The 20,589-nt window shown below is 34.9% G+C and overlaps 1 protein-coding gene across 1 annotated transcript in view; it reads right to left on the bottom strand.

Moving 5' to 3' along the window:
* Positions 1–3,730: 3,730 nt before the first annotated feature.
* The window catches only part of LOC125678403 (Golgi pH regulator A-like), a 31,007-nt gene continuing 14,148 nt past the window's right edge, over positions 3,731–20,589 (bottom strand). The window contains exons 8-15 of the mRNA XM_048916834.2: positions 19,736–19,845; positions 18,779–18,867; positions 17,477–17,569; positions 12,519–12,614; positions 11,268–11,357; positions 9,980–10,045; positions 5,346–5,404; positions 3,731–3,921 (exon numbers count right to left, since the gene is read on the bottom strand). Of these exons, the coding sequence (XP_048772791.1) occupies positions 3,771–3,921; positions 5,346–5,404; positions 9,980–10,045; positions 11,268–11,357; positions 12,519–12,614; positions 17,477–17,569; positions 18,779–18,867; positions 19,736–19,845 (754 nt within the window). The 3' untranslated portion in view covers positions 3,731–3,770. The remainder of the gene's footprint in view (positions 3,922–5,345; positions 5,405–9,979; positions 10,046–11,267; positions 11,358–12,518; positions 12,615–17,476; positions 17,570–18,778; positions 18,868–19,735; positions 19,846–20,589) is intronic.

Raw genomic sequence — 20,589 nt, forward strand, 5'->3', positions numbered from 1 at the left:
TAGGATTTAAGATGAAACTTTTCTAGGATGATCGTATACCATATGTACATATGCAGAACAACTGTCATTATAACCCATGCAACAAAGTTGCAGATGTTATAACGTTTTTTACCCGTCCGTCAGTTCCTTTCTTGTCAGCGCAACTCCTCTGAGACCGCTTAACAGAATTTTGTGAAACTTTGTAGTTAATAAGGACACACTGTAGATATGCACATACCCAGGAAATTCTGATTCAATAATTTTTCTGGGAATTATGCCCCTTTTGAGCTTAAAATTTCGAGCCCATCTGTTCTGTTCTTGCAGTAATGCATAGCATTACCATTCATTATGTGAGGCATTGTCAAGCAATGTTGGAGCGTGGGGGTATATGAGCTTGCTCACTATTGTTTTCTTTCAGTTTGCCTGAATGTGCATGCTTATTGCATTTTATAAGGCAGACTTCAGAATAAGTGTAATTTATATTTAGGTCACTTGGGTGACCTATTGCAGTTGGTTAGCATCATCCATCATATGTTAACAATTTTAACATCTTCCAACTTCTTGATAACTACCATTCCAATTCTTTTCTTTGGTATGAAGCATTTTTGGGACAAGGACATAAATTGTATATTTCATGACCTGCAGCCTGGGGCCTTGTGTATTTAATGATCCCCAGGGTAGAGGTTCCGTCTCCAGGTAGAAACCTTCCTGCTCTACATTACTACACACTTAGTTTTTTATGCTCCCGGAATCAAAGATTCGGGGGCATATAATTTTTGGCCTGCCCGTCTGTGGCAAAAAAGTTTAACCATATCTTTTACACCATAAGAGGTAAAGCTTTCATAATATTTGGTATGTGTATTCCTTGTGGCAAGACCTTTCCATTGACACCAAAATCAGACCTGGTAACCTTAGCCTTCGACCTTTTTTAAGTAAATTCTAATATAAGCCATATCTTCCAAATTGTAGCGGTACTGCTTTTATTTGTGCGAGAAGACCTTTCCAACAGTTTTTAGAAATTTTCATAAAGACTTCAACCTTGGTCACACCTTTAATAACATAAGAGGGACAACTTTCATATTGGGCATGTGTATTCCTTGTGGCAAAATATTTCTACTGGTACCAAAATCTTTGACCAGATGACCTTTGACCTACTTTTAGAAAATTTGAATAAAAGCCATGTCTTTTAAACCTTACGGCACTACTTTCATAGTTAGCATGTTCATTTCTTGTGAGAAGACCTTTCCATTGGTACCAAATTTAGTGTCCTTGAAATTGACATCTGAACTACTTTGAAAATTATTCACTAAAATGGGGAAAGGGGTCATGGACACATATTGTCTTACACATGCAATTGTAGAGAAGATTTTTGAAAAATTGGCCAATTTTTGCCTTGCCCTGGGGGTGCAGAAGTCCTGAAATTTAATTATTTATACCCTCCTCCTAAAGATGCTCAATACCAAATCTGAAAAGAATTGGAAGGGTAGTTAATAAGTTAAAAATGTTGAATTGTTAACATGCACATTTAATCACCATGACCATTTTGGCCCTCACCCGGGTACCAAAGATGTTTTTTAAAAACCAACTCGTGTCACACAATGGACACAGACCAATAGTAATAGGTTACTTGGTTGACCTAAAAATCCAGAAGAATTAAAAAAAATTTGGCCATGGACACATATTAATTGTAAACTAATATATTCCATGACGGCCAGGGATCTCTTATAATGTCCTATTTAGTATGGACAATGAAATGATTCTTTAAGGATCTTTTTTTTGCAAACCCGATTCGGTCCTCATTATCGGTAGTAGTTGTAGATAAAAGGGTATGGTGGTCACCCACGTGGGTTTTCACCGGCTTCCTACAACACTAGTAACTCCCTTATGAATGTAAACATCTGTGCAAAACCAGATAAAGGACCCTGCTGTAAATAAACTTTGGAACCTTTCATGGACTAACTTAGCATTTGCTATCTAAGCTGAATACAAAGTCTAACCGATTTTTTTTAATATTTACTGATGAATTATTATTTGGGTTAAAGTTGACTGGTTTTTTTTCTACTCCACTCCAACCTCTTCTCTCTGAGACATTTCCCATACATGTTTCAATTTTTTTCACAGGTTCAGAGAATCCTTTGGGAGCAATAAGTTATTATTATCATGTGAAATCTACATTTTTACATGTTTTTGAAAAGTCTAGAGTAGAAATTTTTTGGAGATTCCCCTTTTTAATTTACTTATTGTAAGACATGGAAAATTAACATATCCTCTATATTGTAAAACTTGTATATACTATAGTTTGAACCTGTATATTCATTTTCACTTTAAACTTGGGCTTGACATACGTTGTAAGGATGTAAGTTGTAAAGAGTATAGGGTACTTATAGGCTATGCCTCTTGCCTAATCCTATATAATTACTTATTGAATAAAATATTGTTTAAACTAAAGTTGGGCTTACTGGTTGGTTGCATCATTAATAAGTTATCCCAAGTACTGCACAAAATTATTTTTGGCTCATTTCAAAATGTCTCTGTCATTTGGTATTCATAGACTATTTCAACAGATATACATGTATGTACACCAGCTTGTGTTTTGATCAACCACATCCACCATGACATTGCATCACTTTCCACAATAACTTCTCTTAAGGGAATGTAAAACTCTGGAGTTCAGATGACTATACATCAGAAATTGAACACCAATTAAACAATTTTACTTTTATAATATTAACATGAACATTGGTGTAATATATTTAACTTTGGTCAAACAAAAAAAACCACCCTTGAAGATGGCAATATTATATCTACAATGTATCTATCTACAACTGTATATATCTCTACCAATAAATGATATGATTCTATTTGAATATATGGTACAATGAATTCCCTAATCAGTAATGTATATTATAAAAATTAACCTCTATAGCAACACCCGAAAGTTAAGTATGTCCTATTTTTAGCACCACACAGTACAGAACAAGCATGGTATCCCTTTGCAATGCAAGTCTCTTAGTGACCTTGACCTTTGAACCCCAATATAAGTCGGGTTCTTCCTCTCTTGATAACAGCTACATGTGAAGTATCCAATAAATCAAGCAAAACATGTGACCTGTAGAGTGTGTACAAGCTTTTTCTGTGAAGTCCCATAGCGACCTTTGATCTTTTGACAGCAAACTTAATCGGCTTCTTCCTCTCTTGACATCAATTGAGCAAAAAATATGGCATGTAGAGCATCTACAAGCATTCTCTATGAAGTCCTATAGTGACCTTGACCTTTTGACCCCAAAATCAATAGTCTTCCTCTCTTAATAACAAACTACATGTGAAGTATAAAATAAATCAAGCAAACAAAATGAGGCCTGTAGAGTGCCTACAAGCTCAATGATACACAATAACATGCAAACATACTCACCCACACACGAAAATATCAAATCAATTTGTGTGGGCTGTATAGTGTCAACAAGGTCTGTGTTATATACACATTAAAACACGCTCGCACACATACTTACTCCACAAGGTCTGTGTTATATACACATTAAAACACACTCGCACACATACTTACTCCACAAGGTCTGTGTTATATACACATTAAAACACACTCACACACATACTTACTCCACAAGAATGGTCTTGATACTATATCCCCTCTCATTTCAAATTGCGAGGGGATAAAAAGGATTAAACCAATATTGTATACAATCATGACTTTTGTTGATGAAACAAATGATTTTGAGAGAAACAACACTTTGAGCATAGTTTTCATTTTATTTATGAAGTGAATCATTTAGTCACTAGTATCCATTCACTGTCTTTTCTGGTGCTTGTTTGTGTGCAATGTATAGGAATCCAATACTGGAGAGTGCACTGACAAGAAATATAACATCAAACCAACGATGGTAGAAATTGAACTGTAGGTCTCCAAGCACTTGTGTTATAATTGATCTACAACAAACCAATAGATATGTTAAACAGCAATATGTGATGTTTCACTGGATTTCAAATTGCAAATTGTGACATAACCCCTCCCCCCCCCCTTTTTTTTAAGCTTTTCCCAGTTGAGCATAAACTATTTGTAATTTGTATTTCATCATGGCCAAATTCCACCAATATTGACATCCTTGTGTAAAGGGAATTATCTTTAGTCAAAACTGTAGCTCTACTAGCTAGAGCAGACTCTACGTAATTTTTTGCATTTATGTATGATTTCACCCGAGTGTCTCAGCTGACCTAACATAACAGATTGGTTCAATGGTTTAATTAGATTATTACATCAAAATTCAACTTATCTCTCAGTTTAGTAAAACTTGTACGGTACCAATTTTGATGCACCAGATATGCATTTCGACAAATAATGTCTCTTCAGTGATGCTCAACCGAAATGTTTGAAATCCGAAATAATAATGAAGTTTTAGAGCTATTATAGGGAAAAACAGTGTGCCAAAAAAGTGGAGTCAAATTCGTCAAAGGATAAGAGCTATGCGTGAGGGAGATAATCCTTAATTTTGAAATGACTTTCTAAATTTTATCATGACAATTAAATATACATCCGTATTTTCAAGCTAGTAACGAAGTACTTAGCTAATGGGCTGTAGAGACCCTTGGGGACTAACAGTCCACCAGCAGAGGCCTCGACCCAGGGGTCATAATGTAAAACTTGTACGGTACCAATGTTGATGCAAAGTGTGATGTAAAGTAGCATAGATGCTTTTATTATAACAATGAAAATTAATTTCACCCATGATTACACATACTTTTTTTGTGTATTATTCTTGTGAATTTCATCATGGAAGACTCTATCTAATCCTGAAAGTATTCTATTTAGCCCAGGAAACAGAAAGAGATCTAAGATGTTCTGATGATGTAACAAGTAAGTCTGTACAGTATGTTGAAATAAATATTGTTACGAAAAAATAATGCAACCTTTAAAGCTTTCAATATACATCTTTCAATTACCATGCAATCATCAATGTTTGTGGGTAACTGAAATTTTACTGGTTTGTTGGAACTTAAAAAACACAACTAAGAAAACACAATTTTTAAGATGCTTTCCGTCGTGTTGGACTGTAATTTGATTATAATTGTGACTGCACATTTTCATGTGACACTACTTGTATTTACATTGGATATATACATTATAATAATGATTGAATTCAAGTAATTGAATGTAAGATAAATGCATACAGTTGTTTATTGGCACCAAATGTGGTTGATGTATAAATAAAATCCTTGCTTTGAAAAATAAACTTAAAAATTGTGTATCAATGTCCGTGAGATGTAAATTCTTGGGGTAAGCTTGACCAATGAAACCTACAAACATTGATCGACCCCCATGAATGATGATGATTCCATAGTAACAATAGATTTACCTGTATTCCTGTGGCATGTTCATTCTGATGAGAAGTACAGAACTTACAAAATACATTCCCTACAATAAAAAACATAACACTATGCTCTTAGTATATGATAGATTGAAAAGCCTGAAAGGTGAAACCTCAGGCCAAGCATTACATGTATTTCATGTTTAAAACTACTGTAAAATTATTAATATTTGAAAGACTTGTGGTGTACTGACAGTCTGACACACCAACAAACTCAAATGGAGAAAATACACTGTCATAAAACATAAGAATGCTTCATCCATGAAATCAGTACCTCATTAACATATTTACCTGATCTTCTGACAATATGACCTGGGTCATCCCAGTAGTTTACCTGATCCCCTGACAATATGACCTGGGTCATCCCAGTAGTTTACCCGATCCCCTGACAATATGACCTGGGTCATCCCAGTAGTTTACCTGATCCCCTGACAATATGACCTGGGTCATCCCAGTAGTTTACCTGATCTCCTGACAATATGACCTGAGTCATCCCAGTAGTTTACCTGATCTTCTGACAATATGACCTGGGTCATCCCAGTAGTTTACCTGATCCCCTGACAATATGACCTGGGTCATCCCAGTAGTTTACCTGATCTTCTGACAACATGACCTGGGTCATCCCAGTAGTTTACCTGATCTTCTGACAATATGACCTGGGTCATCCCAGTAGTTTACCTGATCCCCTGACAATATGACCTGGGTCATCCCAGTAGTTTACCTGATCCCCTGACAATATGACCTGGGTCATCCCAGTAGTTTACCTGATCTCCTGACAATATGACCTGGGTCATCCCAGTAGTTTACCTGATCCCTGACAATATGACCTGAGTCATCCCAGTAGTTTACCTGATCTCCTGACAATATGACCTGGGTCATCCCAGTAGTTTACCTGATCCCCTGACAATATGACCTGGGTCATCCCAGTAGTTTACCTGATCCCTGACAATATGACCTGAGTCATCCCAGTAGTTTACCTGATCTCCTGACAATATGACCTGAGTCATCCCAGTAGTTTACCTGATCCCCTGACAATATGACCTGAGTCATCCCAGTAGTTTACCTGATCCCCTGACAATATGACCTGGGTCATCCCAGTAGTTTACCTGATCCCCTGACAATATGACCTGGGTCATCCCAGTATTTAGTGACAGTATTCAATACATGTGAAACATCTTATCAATATTTTTCTTCAGATTCAGATTGCAAAATAATTTGGAAGCAATATCTTTCAGGTTCAAATAAATCTGGTTTCATGTTTCATAAAGGATTTTGTGAAATTGTTGATATTCACTATATATAAGGAAACTTAAAGAGTCAGTATTACCAAAATGTATCTAAAAAGAGTATTCTGTAGAAAGAGTGTATAAGAGATATATGTGGCATAAGACATGATATAAATATGCTGTGCTGCCTGTGCACACTCTTATTTTAACTGAAGTTTGATTTTCGCTATTTTCAATGTACATCAGAACTTAATCCGAGATTACTCTGACTCTTATCCCCGCTTTTATACTCTTACATGTGCGGGGGGAGATGTCACAATATAAAAGCGGGTATAAAAGTCAGAGGAATCTCAGATTAATCAGAACTATGACTATTAGAACTACAGTAAATATAAACCAACTATAAAATGTATATAGAATGGATATAAAACTACGAATTTGAGCCTGTATATTACAAAGTTCTAGTGTGTGATAAATATATATTATTACTACAGTAACTTGATCCGAAGAGTCGGATCATGTCGAGTTGACAGGCGCGGATCATCAGATCACACGAGACGCGAAGCGTCGAGTTTGATCTGATCCGCGCCTGTCAACGAGACCTGATCCAACTCTTCGGATCAAGTTACTGTAGTAATGATAAATTTATTATATACCCCCTTGTGCATTTTAAATCCACATTTATAAGATAATAAATGTAATCCAAATGATCAAAAACACAGACATACCATGAAATTATGTTTTGTATACGCAGGTTCGTTTGTGACGCGGTCAACATTTTCCACAAATAACGTTGCGTTGTTGCATTGTGACGTCATGGTGACGGCATCAGTTTCAGAGGATACTGATACGGAATCAGAAAACCACAGTGTGGTGATCCGGAAAACCGGATCACACGCTGTGAAATCCACAGTATCAAAGAACGATACATTGGTGGGTATATAATAAACAGACATATTACAAAGTTCTAGTGTGTGACAGACAGACATATTACAAAGTTCTAGTGTGTGACAGACTAAATATTACAAAATTCTAGTGTGTGACAGACAAACATATTACAAAATTCTAGGGTGTGACAGAGACATATTACAAAGTTCTAGTGTGTGATAAACAGACATATTACAAAATTCTAGTGTGTGACAGACAGACATATTACAAAGTTCTAGGGTGTGATAGACAGACATATTACAAAATTCTAGTGTGTGACAGACAGACATATTACAAAATTCTAGGGTGTGATAGACAGACATATTACAAAATTCTAGTGTGTGATAGACAGACATATTACAAAGTTCTAGTGTGTGACAGACTAAATATTACAAAATTCTAGGGTATGACAGACAGACATATTACAAAGTTCTAGTGTGTGACAGACTAAATATTACAAAATTCTAGGGTGTGACAGACAGACATATTACAAAGTTCTAGTGTGTGATAGACAGACATATGACAAAGTTCTAGTGTGTGACAAACATATTACAAAATTCTAGTGTGTGATAAACAGACATATTACAAAATTCTAGTGTGTGACAGACAGACATATTACAAAGTTCTAGTGTGTGATAGACAGACATATGACAAAGTTCTAGTGTGTGACAAACATATTACAAAATTCTAGGGTGTGATAGACAGACATATTACAAAATTCTAGTGTGTGACAGAGACATATGACAAAGTCCTAGTGTGTGACAGACATATTACAAAGTTCTAGTGTGTGATAAACAGACATATTACAAAATTCTAGTGTGTGACAGACAGACATATTACAAAGTTCTAGTGTGTGATAGACAGACATATGACAAAGTTCTAGTGTGTGACAGACATATGACAAAATTCTAGTGTGTGACAAACATATTACAAAATTCTAGGGTGTGACAGACATATTACAAAGTTCTAGTGTGTGACAGACATATTACAAAATTCTAGTGTGTGACAAACATATTACAAAATTCTAGGGTGTGACAGACATATTACAAAATTCTAGTGTGTGATAGACAGACATATTACAAAGTTCTAGTGTGTGATAGACAGACATATTACAAAGTTCTAGTGTGTGATAGACAGACATATTACAAAGTTCTAGTGTGTGATAGACAGACATATTACAAAGTTCTAGTGTGTGATAGACAGACATATTACAAAGTTCTAGGGTGTGATAGACAGACATATTACAAAATTCTAGTGTGTGACAAACATATTACAAAATTCTAGTGTGTGACAGACATATTACAAAGTTCTAGTGTGTGACAGACATATTACAAAATTCTAGTGTGTGACAGATATATTACAAAATTCTAGTGTGTGACAGACATATTACAAAATTCTAGTGTGTGACAAACATATTACAAAGTTCTAGTGTGTGACAAACATATTACAAAGTTCTAGTGTGTGACAGACAGACATATTACAAAGTTCTAGTGTGTGACAGACAGACATATTACAAAATTCTAGTGTGTGATAGACAGACATATTACAAAATTTGAGTGTGACAGATATATAACAAAATTTTTGAGTGACAACCATTTTGCTATGCTTGACAGGAGACATAAGATACTCTAAGCCTGTTACAAACTGGAGCACTGTCACAGTGTATTCTTGTTACTTACCATTAGCTGAGCTAAGCACAGGACTATGTCAGTGTATTTTTGTAACATACCATTAGCTGAGCTAGGCACAGGACTATGTCAGTGTATGTTTGTAACATATCATTAGCTGAGCTAGGCTCAGGACTATATCAGTGTATTCTTATTATATACCATTAGCTGAGCTAGACACAGGACTGTCACAGTGTATTCTTGTTACATACCATTAGCTGAGTTAGGCACAGGACTGTCACAGTGTATTCTTGTTATATACCATTAGCTGAGCTAGACACAGGACTGTCACAGTGTATTCTTGTTACATACCATTAGCTGAGTTAGGCACAGGACTGTCACAGTGTATTCTTGTTATATACCATTAGCTGAGCTAGACACAGGACTGTCACAGTGTATTCTTATTATATACCATTAGCTGAGCTAGACACAGGACTGTCACAGTGTATTCTTGTTACATACCATTAGCTGAGTTAGGCACAGGACTATGTCAGTGTATTCTTGTTACATACCATTAGCTGAGCTAGGCACAGGACTGTCACAGTGTATTCTTGTTATATACCATTAGCTGAGCTAGGCACAGGACTATGTCAGTGTATTCTTGTAACATATCATTAGCTGAGTTAGGCACAGGACTATGTCAGTGTATTCTTGTAACATGTCATTAGCTGAACTAGGCACAGGACTATATCAGTGTATTCTTTTTACATACCATTAGCTGAGCTAGACACAGGACTATTCTTTTTACATACCATTAGCTGAACTAGGCACAGGACTGTCACAGTGTATTTTTGTTACTTACCATTAGCTGAGCTAGGCACAGGACTATTACATTAGATGACTTGCTGCTGGCAATAGCATAGAAGAACTGAAAATATATCCAGTAAGTAAACATATATTATTACTACAGTAACTTGATCCGGAGCATCGGATCACGTCAAGTTGACAGGCGCAGATCATCAGATCACATGAGACGCGAAGCGTCGAGTTTAATCTGATGATCCGCGCCTGTCAACAAGACGTGATCCAACGCATCGGATCAAGTTACTGTAGTAATGATAAATTTATTATATACCCCCTTATGCATTTTAAATCCACATTTATGAGATAATAAATGTAATCCAAATGATCAAAAACACAGACATATCATAAAATTGTTTTATGTATGCAGTTTTGTTTTGTGACGCGGTCAATATTTTCCACAAATAACGTTGCGTTGTTGCATTGTGACGGCATCAGTTTCAGAGGATACTGATACGGAATCAGAAAACCACAGTGTGGTGATCCGGAAAACCGGATCACACGCTGTGAAATCCACAGTATCAAAGAACAATACATTGATGGGTATATAATAAATATCAATATAATGGTGTGCCCTATTCTATAGTTATACATGAATATAGATTGTACAAAACAAAGATCATACATGATAAGCTTAAGCATAAAACATTAGATTACTGGGAAAGTAAGCATAACACATTAGATTACTGGGAAAGTAAGCATAAAACTAGATTACTGGGTAAATCAACAATGATGTCAGGATTCATTTGATGCATCTATTACACAGCAAATTTAAAAGAAATCTAAATCCTGAAAATATATGCAGCTTAGTGTACATATTGTGGCATATTTTTACTCTCCACTACTGTAAATCATGTCTCTCTATAAAGTTATAAATGAAACAAAATATTTCTACATGTAATATGCTATGTCTAACTGACTGTAAAGCCTAGTTTACATTGCCATGGAAGTTGTAATTCTTGCCTAAGTTGCTGCATAATTATTCTAACCTTGAAATTTGTTAGAGGTGACCAGATAAGCCATGTCTTCCTTACATGCATGATTTCACAAAAACTTGACAAAATTCAACCTCTTGTTACTCATACAAACTTTATGATAACCAAAATCCTGATGCACACCCTTAGTGTATGCTAACTTTAAAGTTGTAGCTTGAATACTGAAGTAGCTGATTTAGCCAGACAAACAATGTACAAAACAATGGAATAATGGACAAATGAACAGGGGGTACAATATGCTTGACTTTAGTAACAGTGGCCTACAAATATATGCTATATATGAAATTCACTTACCCTTGTTAAAGTAATGAGTAAACCTCTTATTGAGGTTACTATGATGATTCCTATGAGAAGGAATGAAATTTGCTGTGACCAGAATTTCACCTAATGAAGTAAAAATAAAACACATAGGTACTTGTGATCTCAAATAATTCATATACAATGTTCCTACACATTCAAATGTCAATAATATAGGTGAATTCACAAGAGGCCCATGGGCCACGGTGTTCACCTTGGTCACTTTGCTCACAATGGATAAAGACTCACAAGTTCATGTCATGACAGCTAAAACTAAATTAATTTGGGAGACATCAGTTTATACAGGATTTTAGTGTTACAAATTTTCCCTCTGCATCCATCCCAATTCTGGTCAAAAGCTGAATCGTCAAATAAAGTCAATGTTGTAATATGATAAAACTGAAATCCTTGAATCTTGCTCTAAATTTCCCTTAAATTAAATATACATTGTATCTTGTGTATATCCTATGATATTGCTCTTGTTTTTTCAGAACTTTTGAGTATCCTTTAACAATGTAAACAAAGTCCCATATTGTTTTCCTACTTTTACTCCAGGGTCATGGGATGAAGAAAATGGAATCTAGAACTGCTAGAGAATACTTCACATTAATCATAATTGTGTCATTATGTTTTTTTTAAATCAAGTAATGGGGGACATGTTTAGAAAAAAAAACCAAACACCCTGATTATTAAACAAAACTATTTTTCTATGTAAAACTTTAATTCCTTATTGAATCCCATGCTAGCCCCTGGTGTTGTAGTTGGAACATCAATACTATAAAAGAAAACCTTTATGTAAAATTTGGCTTTTCTGGTTCAGTATTTCTCGAGAGGAATTTTTAAATCCCCCCAGTCTCCACCCTATTTTTACTATTTCCTAATCATCACCCTTGGAAAGGAGCATATTTGAACAAACCAGAATTCCCTTTACCTAAGGATACCTTCTACCAAGTTTGGTTGAATTGGCAAAGTGATTCTGGAAAAGAAGTAGAAAATGTGACAATTCAAAGACAACAGCAAATTTTTATCAGGAAAGTTTTGGCTTAAGGTGAGCTAAAACCAGATGCCACCTGCAGCGACAAAACAAATACAATCATCTGATAATATATATATATAGCATGCCTATTTAACATCACATACTTGATATACCAAACATACTGACTAAGGTGTTACAAGACTCGCACAATTAATACAAATTGCATTTACACATTACATGAACATGGTATTTTTGGTGGCATATTTACTGACATCAAATTGGATTCCTAGGTAGTTGACTGCTATTTCTATGCCTCTTGTGACAGGGTCGACTTTTCCAACTCGATCAAATATAATGTTGATTGTTGACTGCAAGAAAACAGTTATCATAAGATAATGAAAAAAAGGTACACTTTTACCCTAATATTTAGCCCTGTTTTTCAAAATATTCACATATTGTTCATAAAAATGACAATGTGGTATTATCTTAAAAGGAGTACCTGATATGTATTTAAAAAGTGCTAATACTTGGTACTTATCTAGAATATGACAGATGTTGACAAATTTTCCTAAATGAAAAACAATTGAACAAAATGGTAATTTTCAGAAAACTTTCATTGACATGCTATTGAACTTTTACAAGTTGATGATGCCATATTTCTGTAAGAGATACTTTCATTGCTTGAATACTTTTTGATTTGATCACACTGATGAAGTTTGAAGATATCTTAATTTTAGAAATAGTCAAATCAACCTTCGTCTTTGGAATTTAACTTAAACTTGTGGTGACATTACTAAAATTATTTGTAATAGTGAAGAGGTCAGCTAATTATCATAATAAACCGGTTCTGGTGGCTCAGTAGTTAGAGCATTTGCCTCAAGACCAGATGGCCATACGTTATAGCCCTGCTCATGCCTTTGTAGTGTTAAGCCAAAGATATCAAAATAGGTTGTGAATGTTCCTTCACCAAATGCCTGGCATTAAAAGTGAGAGACACAGGTCTTTCAAATGAAACCAAGGTCCATGTTGCAGCAGGTGTTGACATGATAAAGAACCCTCACTGCTCTGAATCTGAGCATCATGCATAGGTATAGATTTGTGGTACTTCACCTACAACGTGGTACTTCACCTACAACTGATATGAGTGAAGAATTCTTAATGAGGCATAAAACAAACATGCATATGGTAAGAAAACATACTCAATGAAAACATGTGATCATAGTGAACAATAAAGTGGTCTCCTGTCCAAATTTTCAAGAAATGAAATTTGTATATTGTTCATTAATGATACCATGATCTTCATTAGGATTGATACTAATGGTGTTGAGAATGTGTAGACATTAGGGATTGTTATTAAAAATAAACAAATCTTGATTGTTTCTAAAATATCTTTTACATGTAAAAGACTGACTTTCTAAATCTTTAAGTTTAGAGACCAACCCTGTCTTGTGTTTAAAATAAATAATTAACGTTTATGTTGACCTTTGAATGCAAGGGATAATTTGATAAGAACAAGTTGATCATATTCTCTTCTGTAACGTGTAACAAAATATCTTTAATTAACCAGAAGTATGGACTTAAAGATTTAGGAATCAAACCTCTTAAAATCCTAATTCTGTAACATCAAGGATTTTCATTGATCTCATTAGATATTATTCGTTATTTCGAACAACTTTTCTTCTATATTGCATGACTTTTTGTTTTGTTTTTGAGATATTTAAAGTAGGTTTTTAGAGTCCTGAGATCACTAATTGTTGGGCATTGAGCCCATTTTTCATGGTATCAAAGTATTGAGTTCAAGATTTTAACAATGCTTTTTAGTTTCCACAATAGTGTATGATATATATCTTTTAGAGGCCAACTATGTAGATCCCATTGGGGAAAATGTGCATAGGATAAATTTAAAGTGTTGAAATGCTTATTTTTCTCTTCTGTAATGCTTACCAAAATAGTTATATGTATAGTGCTTTAAAATTTAAAGGATCAAGCCCCTTTATATAATACCTAAAGCTGCAAATAATCTAAATGATAGCGTGGTCTTTACAACATCAGAATGTACAATAATGTTTAACAATTTCATAATATTTGTACAAAACTAAAGAGTTTCCCTTAATATGAAATAAAACTACATGAAAATCAGAACATATTTTGTTCTACATGTCTTTACAAAATATTTACACATCTAAAGATACAATAGGAAATGTGTAAAAACTTTTTTGAATTCTAATTGCCAATTTTCAAGGCCTTACCAAGTCTTCTTGTACAAAGTAAATGGCCTAGTTGGTACACATTAAAAATAGATCTACCAAAATTCAAAATCTGCTCTACAATCCCCGAAATATTCCTAGTGCTGTTTTATCATTTTCTGAGAACATTCATGAAAATTTTGTATAACTGTAGTTTATTATCCTTGGAAACCTTATTTTCATGTAAAGAAAATCTCACATAATTATGCATGAATAAAGTTTTCATGAATAAAACATGAAAACTGTTGACTTGTGTATCTTTTGTTTGTATTAAATTTAATCTAATATTTTTTTCATTTCTTGAAATGAAAAATTAATGCAGAGAATTGTGTATCCTGACATTGTGTTTAGGAAATACTTTTTGAAACAGTTGTCTACAGATGGAAAGACAGATCAGTTTCTCTAACCAGAAGAACTAAACAAAAGGCCCATGGGCCACAACACTCACCAGAGCCATCTTGGCCCTGCCATTGTTCAAGGTCAAACACAAAAGTATAACAAAGTCTTGCCATAAAGAATCTATATACAAAGTATGAAGCTCCACCTTATATAGTTCAGGGGATATTAAATAGATCAGGGATTTTTAAAACAAGAGGCCCATGGGCCATATCGCTCACATGAGTCACCTTGGCCCATATCTGAAGACTTTCCATATATATTTGCATGTAAAACCTTAGTCCCTATTATGGCCCCGACTACCCCTGGAGGCCATGATTTTTGCAAACTTGAATATACACTACGTCAGAGAGCTTTCATGTAAATGTCAACTTCTTTGGCCCAATGATTCTTGAGAAGATTTTTAAAGATTTTCCCTATATTTGTATGTAAAACTTTGACCCCCCCCCCCACTTGTGGCCCCATTCTACCCCCCAGGGGCCATGATTTGAACAAACTTGAATCTGCACTATGTCAGAAAGTTTTCTTGTAAATATCAGCTTTTCTGACTCAGTGGTTATTGAGAAGAAGATTTTTCCTATATATTTGTATGTAAAACTTTGATCCCCTATTGTGGCCCAATCCAACCCCCGGGGCCCATGATTTGAACAAACTTGAATCTGCATTATGTCAGGAAGCTTTCATGTAAATCTCAGCTTTTCTGGCTTAGTGGTTCTTGAGAAGAAGATTTTTAAATGACCCCACCCTATTTTTGCATTTTTGTGATTATCTCCCCTTTGAAAGGAACATGGCCCTTCATTTGAACAAACTTGAAAGCCCTTCACCTAAGGATGCTTTTGGCCAAGTTTGGTTGAAATTGGCCCAGTGGTTCTGGAGAAGAAGATAAAATCGTGAAAAGTTGACAATGACAACAACGACAGACAACGGACAAATTTTGATCAGAAAAGCTCACTTGAACCTTCGGTTCAGGTGAGCTAAAAAGTAGGCCAAACTCGAAGGTCAAAAGATAAAACATCATTGTCGTCACAAGGTCTTGCCATAAAAAATCTAGATACAAAATATGAGCCCTACCTAAAATAGTCCCGGATACCTATTAGGTTATGTTACACAACATTTATTCACATGATAACAGTTAGGGTTTTAATATGCCCTTACAAACCCACCTGACTAGGGTGCAAAAATTATGTTTTCTTAAAAATAGGTCAAACTCCGGGTTCAAAGTCACAAGGTCAAAGGACATGATGTGAAATGAAAGGGCTTGCCATAAGAAATTTATATACAAGATATGAAAGATCTTGCTTAAATAATTCAGGACATATTGAATAGGTCAGATTTTTATTAAAAGTAAGTAAAATTTCCAGGTTAAGGTCACAAGATCACACACCATTAGATCACATGTAGGTTTTGCTGTAAAGAATGTATATACAAAATATGAAAGCCTTCAGCTTATAATTAGTTCAAGATTTTTCCTATATATATCTGACAGCATATAAAACTGATCCCCTATTATGTCCCCACCAGGGACCACGATTTGAACAAACTTGAATCTGCTTTATGTCAGAAAGCTTTCATGTAAATTTAAACTTTTCTGACCTTGTGGTTCTTGAGAAAAAGATTGTTGAAAATTTTTCCAATATATCTGAACGTAAAACTTTGATCCCCTATTGTGGCCCCACTCTACTCCTGGGAGCCAGGGTTTTAACAAACTTGAATCTGCACTATGTCAGAAACCTTTCATGTAAATTTGAACTTCCTGGTCCAGTGGTTCTTGAAAAGATTTTTAAATGACACCACCCTATTTTTGCATTTTGGTGATTATCTCCCATTTAAAGGAGGCCTGGCCCTTTATTTGTACAAATTTGAAAACCTTCCACCCAAGGATGCTTTTTGCTAAGTTTGGTTGAAATACGGGACTTTCGGGATGTGCCGGAAAGACCAATTATATTTGACGCTTATATACAATGGTCACATGATAATAACCAATTGTAGGGCAAAGTTAACATCGATACAAATGGTGATTCGCTAGCAGACGGTCTGTAATGAGCCATGTGCAGTCCTACTAAGACGATCAAAGTCACGATTGGCGCTTAGTACCTGGGTGCAAATTAGATGGAAGGGAAAATGTGCATTTAGATGTGTATCATTGGATGCAAGGCATAAAGTTTTACCGATATCCTTAAGATATTCCCTAGATTTATATTTCCCTCGCCAACTCACATAATTTAATCAAATGAATTTTCCTATAAAAGGGTTGTAGTGATCCCTTTCTTTCAAGGATAACATTTTAATGCAGGAATTTGATAGCAATTGAAGTATCCCATGCTTGTTTAGTTAGGTGTAATCCGGAAATGACATGCCCTGCAAATTATGTTTAAAGCGCGATAAAAGTCAGAGTGGATCCGTATCTTGAAAGTCCGGTATTGGCCCAGTGGTTCTGGAGAAAAAGTAGAAAATGTAAAAAAAAAATTCGGACGGATAGACGAATGCTGGACAAAGTGATCAGAAAAGTTCAGCTGAAAACTGAGTTACTGATTGATGTTATTTGCATTAAAAATGTAATGAATCAATATACATAATTATGTACTTACAATAAATATTTTCCACACACAGTAAATGGAAAAAAAGTATCCCAAGAAGTTAAAATATTTTCCTTTAAATGTCTTTGAGTATGCTATTCTTTCCTGAAAATAACAGTAAAATTACTATAATCGTAGTTTTTGTGCATGAATCTTAATATTATGTGAGAATATTTAAGTGTCATCTATTGATTATGACATCATAGCAATCTGATAAATGATTACTGATTCACTATAATGAACAATTGATTACAGTAAAACACGTTTATAGCAAAGTGCTAAGGACAAACAATTTTTATTCATTATAAACATAATTCATTATATCCAATAAGTTCATGAAATGTTTTAAAACTACATAGAATGAAAATCACTTCGCTGTAAGTGTAAATTCATTATAAGCATGTTCGCTGTAACCATATTTTACTGTAGATTTATCCATAATGAAAGAAAGCAGAAGTGAGCAAGCTCACATACCCCACTGAGCAAGCTCAAATACCCCACGCTCCAACATTGCTTGACAATGTCTCACATAATGAATAGTAATGCTATGCATTACTGCAGCCAAGTTCAATAGGGGCATAACTCCCAGAAAAAGTATTGAATCAGAATTTTCTGGGAATATGCACATCTACACAGTGTGTCCTTATTAACAACAAAGTTTCACGAGATTCTGTTGAGTGGTCTCAGAGAAGTTGCACTGACAAGAACAGGACTGAAGGGCTCAAAATTCTAAGTTCAAAAGGGGCACAACTGCCAGCAAAAATATTGAATCAGAATTTCCTGGGAATATGCACTCTACACAGTGTGTCCTTATTAAGTACAAAGTTTCATGAAATTCTGTTGGGCAGGCTCAGAGGAGTTGCGCTGACAAGAACAGGACAGATGGGCTCGAAATTCTGAGTTCAAAAGGGGCCTAACTCCCCAAAAAAGTATTGAATCAGGATTTCCTGGGAATATTCACATCTACACAGTGTGTCCTTATTAGCTACAAAGTTTCACGAAATTCTGTTGAGCTGTCTCAGAGAAGTTGCACTGACAAAAAAGGGACTGAAGGAGGAGTCGAAAACATTATACTCTCTGCAACTTTGTTGCATGTGGTATGATGACCCTACAATATTTTACTACATGTATTTGCAACCTACAGAAGCACAATGGACACCTGTAATTAAGTAATGCATTACATGTGTATTATGTAATTAAGTAAAAATGCATTACCTGTGTATTATGTAATTAAGTAAAAATGCATTACCTGTGTATTATGTAATTAAGTAATGCATTACCTGTGTATTATGTAATTAAGTAAAAACGCTTTACCTGTGTATTATGAAGATCCACAGATTCTAAAAATAATTGTTTTGCCAGTTCTTCATAGGCCTCAGTTTCTTGCTTCAACACTGGAATATCTATCACTTCAGTTAAAGGAACTATGACTAACATTTATCACATCACTGATGCTGCATTTGCAGATAATGAAATGTAAAAAGTGAAGGATTATAATATCTTGCATTAATAAAAGTTTTCTAAAATATGTGCATGTCTTAATTGAATATATAATAAATTGACTTAATTATTATTAATATAGATATTTCAAAATTAACAAAAAACATTTTTTATAAAGTTTGAAACTAACACCATATGCTAAATTAGACAAATAAAGTGATGATCAAGCTGAGAAAGTTCTAGATTGATATAAGGTCTGCTGGGGTAATAATGTATTGTAAAGCGCTTTGAGCAGCATACACTGGAAAAAGTGCTATATAAAATCCAATCATTATTATTATCATTATAGTTACCCTCAGATCCCAATCTTACTTCAAACATATCCTTAAAAGTCTAGTCACTCTAAGATCCCAGCCTTGTTACCCTCAGATCCCAACCTTACTTCAAACTTACCCTTAAAAGTCTAGTTACCCTCAGATCCCAACCTTACTTCAAACATATCCTTAAAAGTCTAGTCACTCTAAGATCCCAGCCTTGTTACCCTCAGATCCCAACCTTACTTCAAACTTACCCTTAAAAGTCTAGTCACTCTAAGATCCCAGCCTTGTTACCCTCAGATCCCAACCTTACTTTAAACTTACCCTTAAAAGTCTAGTTACCCTCAGATCCCAACCTTACTTCAAACATATCCTTAAAAGTCTAGCTACCCTCCTGAGTAGTATGGAAGGAAAGCAAAATCCACCATGTTTCATTGTTGTGGCTGTACTTTAGTAAGTGTGCCTCAGAGGTGATGTAAAGTGCATTAGGAAAGCACCAGTTTACAAAGGATACTCTCGGATGATCCGCTGCCAGACGTAACTTTGGAGATCATTCCCCACAATCCACTTTGACTTTTATTAATTGTAGCCTGCTTTAGTTGCTCTCGTTTAGCTAATGCCATTCTTAGAAAAACAAACATAACTGAGATCATTATCATACAAGCATAACTATATGTACTATGTATACAATGGTGTGTGTGTATGCATTTGAATGTCAAAGTTAGCATGATGACTGCCAGGGGAAAAATCATGATATAGGAATTATAGAATGAAGTGAGGGTTTCAAGGAACCTTTTTTTTTAAAGATATGTATGCAACAATGGTCATTTTCTGCCTCTAACATAAAAAATTTCAGATAAAAATTTAAGTTGATGCTCTAAAATATGGGGGAAAAAACTGACAGACATTTACATGTCATATCAATAAAATAGTCTGATAATGTCATTTAAATTCAGAAAAGTGCTCTAATTTGAGGATTTTGAAAGATGCTATGGTATTTCACATTTTTAAGGTCTTTGCTATATCCATACCCAACCTTTGGCATCTGTCAAGCTTCAAAACATTTTTGATTTATTTGTGGAAAAAAGTGCTGTCTCACATCTTTTGGGGATAGAGAAACAAAATTCTTAAATTTGGGATACCTGCCCTTTTTGATAACCCAGGAGTAGGGCTAAAACTTCTATAAATACTACAATCTTTAACAAGCATTCTGAGAGTATTGCATAGCAATACATAGTCCCCTGCCGGAGACAAAAATTATTGGACCGCAACAATATTTGAAGTTCATTATGAGACCAAGGTTATGGTAAAAGGGAAGATGGGGAAACCAAGATAGGAATATTAATGGTTGGAAATCAACTACTATTC

The sequence above is a fragment of the Ostrea edulis genome, chromosome 2 (genome assembly GCF_947568905.1).
Source record: "Ostrea edulis chromosome 2, xbOstEdul1.1, whole genome shotgun sequence".
Taxonomy (NCBI): domain Eukaryota; kingdom Metazoa; phylum Mollusca; class Bivalvia; order Ostreida; family Ostreidae; genus Ostrea; species Ostrea edulis.